Source organism: Rhopalosiphum maidis, chromosome 1 (genome assembly GCF_003676215.2).
Source record: "Rhopalosiphum maidis isolate BTI-1 chromosome 1, ASM367621v3, whole genome shotgun sequence".
NCBI classification, from domain to species: domain Eukaryota; kingdom Metazoa; phylum Arthropoda; class Insecta; order Hemiptera; family Aphididae; genus Rhopalosiphum; species Rhopalosiphum maidis.
In genome coordinates this window covers 25564404-25573785 of record NC_040877.1, presented here as the reverse complement: position 1 = coordinate 25573785, position 9382 = coordinate 25564404, and the positions used below count along the sequence as shown (strand labels likewise).

General features: G+C 23.5%; 2 protein-coding genes across 2 annotated transcripts; one reads left to right on the top strand and one right to left on the bottom strand.

The window, feature by feature from the left end:
- Positions 1–1754: 1754 nt before the first annotated feature.
- Positions 1755–4611, bottom strand: LOC113548752 (malignant T-cell-amplified sequence 1 homolog). The gene is made up of 6 exons (XM_026949796.1): positions 4429–4611; positions 3377–3529; positions 3211–3311; positions 2216–2349; positions 2019–2086; positions 1755–1952 (listed from the first exon to the last, which is right to left on the bottom strand). The coding sequence occupies exons 1-6, from the start codon at positions 4437–4439 to the stop codon at positions 1871–1873; spliced, it is 549 nt and encodes a 182-aa protein (XP_026805597.1). The 5' UTR covers positions 4440–4611; the 3' UTR covers positions 1755–1870.
- Positions 4612–4844: 233 nt separating this feature from the next.
- On the top strand, positions 4845–7362 carry LOC113560507 (actin-related protein 2/3 complex subunit 4). The gene is made up of 2 exons (XM_026966413.1): positions 4845–5130; positions 6715–7362. The coding sequence occupies exon 2, from the start codon at positions 6723–6725 to the stop codon at positions 7227–7229; it is 507 nt and encodes a 168-aa protein (XP_026822214.1). The 5' UTR covers positions 4845–5130; positions 6715–6722; the 3' UTR covers positions 7230–7362.
- The last annotated feature ends 2020 nt before the right edge of the window (positions 7363–9382 follow it).

The following is a 9382-nucleotide window of genomic DNA, read 5'->3' as shown; positions in this document are numbered from 1 at the left end:
AAATAATATATACACACTTGTAAGACTTTTAGGAGGTATCTATATTCAATAATTTTAAAAAGTAAAAAAACCGGAAAAGTCATGGTTGTGTAATACTATAATAAATAGCAGGGCGATATGTTACATTCAAATTTAATGATAATCATTGTACCTAGCCTCTATTTCTAAAAATATTTTATAATATGTAGGTAACTATTATTAAATTATTTTTCTATAATTATTTAGTCAAATAAGTTATACTATTTTCTTTCCAAAAATATCTATATATTATAGTATTTACTACCTATATTGTAGGGATAATAAATTTAAAATAAATTAATGTAGGTATAATAGATTATAGATAAAACTATAGGTATATCTTAATAATATTTTAATAATTTAAGGTGTTTAAAGTATAAAAAAATGTATGTAGGTACCCGAATGTTTAAACCTCTTATTGATTAGAATATAATTAGAAAAGGTATACCTACGCATAAATATTTTTTTAAAGAAGAAAGACCTCCCTCAATTCAAAATCCAAACACTGAACCGGAGTCTTATTCGACATTAGCGAATTGCTATACAATACTTACGAAAAAAAGAGTTTGGTTTTAATTTCAATACATTTGAGTGATGTTAAGTGTAAAGTGAGCGTATCACTATGCCGCTTACCTCCAATACGGTATTGTCTGCTCTATCGTATTGATAGTAGTCGTAGATGGTAGACGCTGAACTAAGTTCAGTGATGGTAGATTGTCGGTGCTGGTTAGTATTCTTAATTGTTTTAATTTAAAATTGTAATTTTTTTCCTTATACCAGAATGCATTAAAACCTTAAAATCTCATGAAATCAAATTAAATGCTCCAAAATTAAGTGTCAGACAATAGAAATACCCACATCATTGTAAAAGCAACATTGTACAAACGGTACAGTTCATGCAAAATCTAAGAGTGATAATGTGGACGAAAGATATATATGACTGCTGTTGTATAGGTAGCCACGATGATATCAAAAATTAAATTATTATTGTAAAATTAATCATCCAACATTGAGATAAAATCATTTTATATTTTACATTTGGCTTTATAAAAATGCGAGGCTATAATATATTAGTATATATATATATAATAATATATACTAATATCATACTCATATAAGCGTTCTAAGGTGGCACTAAATTACACAATTCCTATTGATTCTACTTTCATCAATATTTTATTTTATAAAATTTAGATTATGTAAATATAAACATAATTCACCAATAAATCATTAACGGAATTATTCTTGCTATTAGTCTTAATTGAATTAAAGATTAACTGTTCAGGAATTCCTGCTATGAAGTATAATATACAATTTTGAAATAAATAAGGAAGTATAGAGCATAAAAATATATAGTATATAATGTGATATAATTATGTCTTATTGAATTTTTTAAGTAATAATTAATTGAAATAGCCACAGTCCAGTGGTTTTTCATGGAGATAACATATCAAAATTTATATAATAAAAATACATTGATAGTGTGGAATTCAAATCCAAGACCCTATATACAGACACTCAGGGCCGGATTGAACCGGATCCTACCTATAAGTGTGTCATGTGTATGCACATTGTACTATTTTATTTATGTTATTTACAAACATATATAGAACATAATATAATGTATAATAAACCACACAGAGCTAGCTCATGTGAGAGCCCATAAATACAATTTGTTTATGATAAAGAGTAGTTAAGGAGATTATATGACCATGTAAAAACACAAACCTGGTATCTTAACAATTATTATTATACAATTTTAATGTTGAGAGTATTTTATTAAACATACGACTTAAATATCAAAATAATTCGTACATAGTTTGATACAATATGTTTACTATGTGTATTTGTATTACTTCACAGCTTTCATTTGCCAAAGACCATCATTCAAATAGTGACAGTTTTCAATACCAACTCCTTTATTCACTTTTAATCTGAAATAAATATAAAAACATATTTTTATAAAATTATCATAGTTAATATGTTAACTATAAAATTACATATCATCCGTAGAAAGACTAGTTATTCCAATGGCTAGAGCATGCTGTTTGCCTTCTGCCATTACAGCCTAAATAATGTATAGTTAAAGAAAATACTCATAAAGTTATACAGAGATTATTTAAACAATAATAATAAAATAATAATTATGAAATTTAGTTAGTCAAAACATTGGTATTAGATTTAATTTAAAGGATACTACAATTGTATTTTGTGGAACAGGCTCAATTTTTGCTCCAGGAGATGTCAAACCAGGACACATAATGTTGGCACCACTCATAACAAATTTAATGGCACCTAAGTCTACTTGTTCTTTAGGAAGGAAGAACGGATCTAGAAATAAAACACATTACACATTTAATTTACTTACAATCATAAAATAATAAATTATATTTCTTAGTATCTAATGAATACATAATACTTTCAAGTTCATTGAATAAAATAGTAAATTAAATATGAATCATTTTCTTTTTTTTAATTTAGGTAATTTATGATTTACTTTTATTAAACTATTATAGTAGTCCACGTACTAGTAATTATTATGATAATGATGTAACTTGGGGTATGAAGTAATTCAAGACCCAAAATATTACCTAATGTTTTTATAATTAAAAGTATTTTTAAATCCAAAACAATATAATTCCAGTTATAGACGGTTATGAAGATGCTCCCTCTAACTTTAGTAAATTATGCCTGGAAAAGGCCTATCTTGGGTATTCCTATACATGACCTTTCCCCACTCTTTAGGTTGAATCCCTTCTAGTAAAGTTACAAGTATTGTTGTATACCTATGGTTCATGCATACGTACGATGATTCTACTCTCTTATGGTGTCTAAATGGCGTACCACCTAAACAATAATAATGTATTGGTACATTTATTTAGTTAAAACTATTACATAGCTAAGAAGCTAAAAGAGTTAATGTAAGTACATTAACTCTTTATAATTATATAAATCAGTAACTAAACGCCCTTAAACATGCTTTATGAATGCTGGACATACCAGAATTACCTCATTAAATATATTATATAATATTATTATACTTTTCTTTCCCTGTTATGTATTGGAATGTGTAAGACTACGTCACAGTATATTCTATTGAGTAACACAGTAAGTAGCATTTTATAAAATCTCATAAATTATAAAATTTAGATATTGTAGAACTTTTTAAAAGATATACAATATTATGCTTACATTTATGAAGAAGCTTTAGTGTAGGTAGCCAAGGGCCATTTCTATGCCGGAAAAATAAACAGTCACCAGCTGAATTAACAATTATTTCAATATGATCTTGGCTAGACAAAAATTTTTTTTTATATTAATTAAAAATGTATATTGTCAAGTATATTTTGAGACTTACCATTTAACAATTCTTAATGCATCTTTCTTAGGTAATATTGAATCTATATACTCCTCAAGTGTTGGATATTGATCAATAATTTTTGTTCTAATACCTTTTTGGACAGATGATTTTAACTGTTGAATACCAATCACACTATCTTTATCATCAAATCTGAAAAATTACGATAGTATAACATAAGTACTATAAACAGATAGATATGACTTAAAAAATTGTTAAAATGATACTCAAACAAAAAATGTTAATAATTATGTGAACATCAAGTTTATAAATCTGTAAGCAGTAAACTAATAATAAAAAATTTAACAAAATAGAATGTGGTATGTACACATTTCACAAAAATATGAAACTAAGAATTTTTGAAATTTATGTCTAAAAATATAAAGTTACAAAAATAGATATTTCTATATAGTACATTGCATTATTATTTGTAATACAGTGTGATTAACTGATGTCAGTAGCAACTATGTGATAACCAACAACTATACTATACTCAGTACACTTTTTTATTAACTATAAAATATTTCAATTTCAATTTTAGATCCTACATAAAGCAATAAATACTTTTCCAAAACTTTTTTTAAACTGATTTTTCTAACATCGCTAACACACATGGGAATATTATTTTTAAATTTCTATTAGTAGGTTTTTTTTAAATAATATTTAAATTAAAAACTATTAATGATGTAATTTAAAATAATATAATAATAAAAGAAATACAGTATAAAAATATTTAATTTCATAACAATAAATTAAAAAATCTTTTCATTATTGGTAAGATTATTTACTTATAAGTAGAAAAAAGTTTATGTAAATAATTTTAATTAATTTTATATTGCAACTAATTGTAATTGGGAAAATATATTTTTAAAAACCTTTCTTTTGATAGTTTAATTATAATTATATATTATTATATTTTAACTATATAAAAGTATATTTTAAAATAACAAAAGTTAAAAAAAAGCTATTCTTTTCTATGAATTAAAAACTATCTATTCATGTTTTTATTGAACATCAATTTTATCAAAAACATTTAAAATATTTATACTCACTTTTTAAACATTTTTTATGATTAATGATCGGTTTACTATTTTTATATAAAAATGTATGTGTAAAGACAACAACAATCAAAAAAATCTAGAATTTTATTGAAAAATATGAAACTAGTTTATTAAAAATCGAACAATTATATCGTGTTGACTGTTAATCATATAATTTTATCACTCCATGCGCCGTGGTGATAAAACCACATATTATTATTGAACCATTCTCAGCAGTTGTAAATACATTATAATATCTTTATGTATTCTTAATTCTTATCTCGATGAATAATAACATTGATAATGGTTATATGGAGTTACCACAACCACTGTCTAACAGCTACATACCAATATTTACGAGGGCGTCGCTATCATTATTTGATCACACTATATTTTAATACTGTCAAAACTTATCAGTTGGCTATAAAATAATAAGTAGGTTTCGTGAGTATTAATTAATAAATTCAAAAATTCAGTCTTCTATTTCTTACCCATTAAATACTAATTTTTCGTTATTATAAATTTAGCAATAATTAAACATTTAACTAAAACAATTATAATAGTCTGCTCAAAAGTATTCAATATTTTTTCAATGTTTAACTTGCCCACTACTTACAATACCCTATAAGGAATTTTTCGTCAATTTTTCTTCAACACATTTGACAAAAATATACGCTCGTTTTCACGAAATTGAATATAATTTATAAACAAAAGGTGAGTGAACTCTAACTTTAACTATTCTACATTTCAGATATTGTATAAGCATTTTATAATCATCAAAGAGATAAATTATATTCCCCCTTTTTCTTTAGACAAATATATATATATAAGTATCTATACTAAGTGATAATAAAAAGTATTTTTACATGATAGGTTGATAATTAATGGGTACTTTAACCCATCTTTAGTCATCTAGTGATTATTTGCATATCTGAAGATTTAAATGTAAAACCGCTTTTTATTTTTGAAAATTTTGAAAAATAGTTTTTGCTACAATTCATATGCGAGAACCAAATATAACATAATATCACAGTTATGTCCACTTAATTTTGTATTTTATATTGTATCATTGGTATATTATTTGCCATATTCATCTGGGTATAAGCTCATTTTGTACATAAATAAATATTATTTTTCATGGTCATCTTATACCTACCTAATATTATATTATTATTGCCATAAGTTATTTAATAATTTAAAATCAATACCATTGATTAAATAATACTCAGAAAGAACACATCATCTCATACATTTGGGTGTAACCTATAGATGTCGAGTTTTTTTATGTATATTATACTATAATGCTTGTTCATTTTTTCACTATCAAAGTCAGGTTGTACAGCTAATACTATGTATAGTATATTATATTATACATTATAACTATAATTCACATCCAAAATTAGTTATATCCGTGTTGTAGTGGATACCAAATTGTTCTATATCAATGATGATACTTAACAAAATTATAATACATTATAAAAAGGGAGCATCCATCAGCACAACTTCCAAAAAGCTTATATTATAGTTTTTTTTTACAAAAATTATCTTATATATACTTTATGTTATACCTACCTTAAAGTTTAGGGGCCTAGCCATCCCAAATATAAAATTAGTACTTTCCAAAAATCTACCAGCGCCAGATAGGCAAGGTATTGGCCTACCGAGTTTCAAGATTTCTAACATTTAATTACAGCTACTGTATACTTTAATAATTCAATCCAATTATATTTTATATTAATGTTTATACTAATTTTTCATTAAAAAATTTATAAATATGACCAAACCAAATTCATAATGAGCTCACTTAGATTTGGCGCCTGAGCCTGCGCTATACTTATTATGAATATGAACACTTACGTTTATATATATATATATTATTTTTTTTTTGATAAAAATTATAAAATATATTAATTTTTTATAATCTAATTTAAATTGTTTTATGAAACATTTATAATTTGAATTTGAATATAATTTGGTTAGTGATTTTTATAAATGTATTTACACCATCATTAATTTCTTAAGATTTAAATTTTAAATATAATTGCTTACGTGCTAAACATTATTATTTAAATATATTTATATAATAATGGTAATAATTAACAAAGCTTATTAAAAAAAAAGTTTATCAAGTTCCGTTTATAATCTTAAAAACTTTGCCATCTATATTTCATTTTTTTTAGTATGTTTTATAATATAAAATAACATTTATATTTATATGTCATGTATACAATTTAAATAATTTTTTTATAGTCATTACTTAAACTTTTTATTATTATTTATATTTCTGATATTTTATAGATTTCAAAATGACCACAACACTCAAACCTTACCTTTCAGTTGTAAAGCATTCGTTGGATGCTGCCATATGCATAACCCAATTTTACTCGCAAGTAGTTGAACGTCACAGCAAACCAGAAATAGAAATGCAAACCAACAGGGAGTTAATATTGACTCCAATGTTAATCAGTCGCAATGAGCGAGAACGTGTTTTTATTGAAAGCTCTATAAATTCAATACGAGTGAGTATAGCAATTAAACAATGTGATGAGATTGAGCGATTATTGTGTGATAAATTTACACGATTCATGATGAAACGAGCAGAAAATTTTTTCATTCTAAGAAGGAAACCAATTGCTGGATATGACATAACATTCCTAATCACTAACATGCATGTGGAACAGATGTACAGGAATAAACTTATTGATTTCATTATTCGATTTATGGAAGAAATTGACAAAGAGATCAGTGAAATGAAGTTGGCGATTAATGCAAGAGCAAGAATTTGTTCAGAAGAGTTTCTCAAACATTTTTAAAAGAAAAATGTATAACTATCCAGTGTGCATTATTTTTTATTTTCTACTGTAATCATTTTTTTATATTGTAAAATGTTTAAATGCAAGTTTATTTAAAGTTATAAGATTAAAATATAAAATATAGACAAATTAATTTTCATACATGTTTAATAGTTAAAACACAGAAAAAATACTATTAAGTATTGATACAAACATTTAAAAATCTTTTTATATGTTCTATTTCTTTATTATTATTATTATTATTTTATACTTAGTTCAGTTACAGAAATAATTTGAACTAACATATTGTTATGGTATGACTACTATTATTTTACTTTTATACTCATCTTAGCAAAATATAACATACTATCTATTTAAATACTTTATATGAATACATAGTTCATGAGTGCATGAATAATATAATATAGTATAGCTTACATAACACATTATTTTATGAAGGTCCTGTGCATGTCCATGTCACAAAATAAGTGCTACTTGGCATATGTAGTTAAAAAATTTAAGATAAAAACATACCAGTTATATAATATAATTTTAAGCCATGTTTATTAAAATTTAGAATTGAGATAATGAATTAACAGAATAATTTATAAAAAAAATACAGATATTGTATGCAAAAATAATAGTTTATTATAATTAATTATTATTTATTATTAGTTATATATGTTTATTGTTTAACCTTTAATTAGTAATTTACTTAGATAAATTCTTGAAAAATAATCTTTCCTAATTAAATTTAAATTATACTTGGTTTAAGGTATAATAGCATCAAAAAATTAAATAAAGATTCAATAATTTCAAATTTAATTCATTTATAGTTATTCAAATGAAATTTTACAATTAAAATGCTAAAAATAAGATTTATAATATATGTAATATCTTGAAAGAAATCAAGGATAACCTTAATATTATGTCTGAAATTATCTGTTAAACTAAAACATATTTGAGATATGAGAATTTTATGTTAAGTATTATTAAATAATTAATAAATTGCAGATAATTACTGTGATTAAGCTTAAGCTTAATATTATATTATGTCTTTAAGTACAATTTTGTATAGCTTATTTAAATTGTCAAATTCTGACTAAACTTACACAATAGGTATTTTCAGTTTTCAATATGTATTACAATTTTATATTCCCTCATAATAATTTTGCATACCTAATTAAGAAGTCATTTTGATTATCTATATTTTAAATTAAAGCATAACTGGATAAAAACTAGAGGGGGAATAATTTATTCACTAAAATAAAAAACTATTACCTAATTGTTTGTTTTTATATAAGGTTTAGAACATTTATGGCTTAAATATTAAATACTCATAATTAAATAATATTACATATTAATTACAAAGAGTTCATTTTAATAAAAATGTTTTGTACTTTAACTTCTTTGAAAAATATAATATGAATTGTGATAATCATAATGAAATAATATTATTGAGTAAGTATTACTCTAAAGTAAATATTTAATTGTTGTAATCCAGATAATGTAATAATGTTTACATAATATTATTAATATTATACAAACATACAATAGGAGAAAATTGAAAAATCAAAATAAACAAGCTGTAATAGTTAAAAAAAAAAAAATTTCTTATAAATGCAATACCTATCGTATTACATTTTTTTTTCTTACTTTAGAAAATTTTAAAAAATACTTAAATATATCAAAAGACATGATTAATTAATTAGGTAGTAGTATTATTAATTTTATAATTATATATCTACTAATATAATAATCAATGGTAGTTAGGATTAGTTAGGATATTCTAATCACATATTATATTGATGTAATATTGAATCATTTCAAAATAGGAATTAAAAATATTTTATAGAAAATGTAGGTAGGTAACAAAAATATATTTTCTTATTTTAAATAATATTAAACATGTATAATGTCATATTCGACCATATTCAAATAGTGTTTTAACAATATAGATAATACATCATTTCTTAGCAAATTCTTTTCATATAGTAATCGGCTTAGAATGATGTAATTTAATGTTTTTATTGTTATAAGATACATTTTATTCTACTCCACGGTGAAGTATGTCTACTGAACGGTATTATGTACTTATTAAAAGAGCTGTAAGTGTACCTATTTAATACTTAATAATAGATGTACTAATCGGTTTTTATTTGCTCTTATTTTAA

Excerpts from the sequence above, each read along its gene's own strand:
- LOC113548752 (XM_026949796.1), bottom strand. Across the intron at positions 2,087-2,215 it reads TTCCACAAAATACAATTGTA|GCTGTAATGGCAGAAGGCAA; the intron begins GTATCCTTTAAA and ends TACATTATTTAG. Across the intron at positions 1,953-2,018 it reads AGTCTTTCTACGGATGATAT|ATTAAAAGTGAATAAAGGAG; the intron begins GTAATTTTATAG and ends TATTTATTTCAG.
- LOC113560507 (XM_026966413.1), top strand. The coding sequence starts at position 6,723 with ATGACCACAACACTCAAACCTTACCTTTCAGTTGTAAAGCATTCGTTG.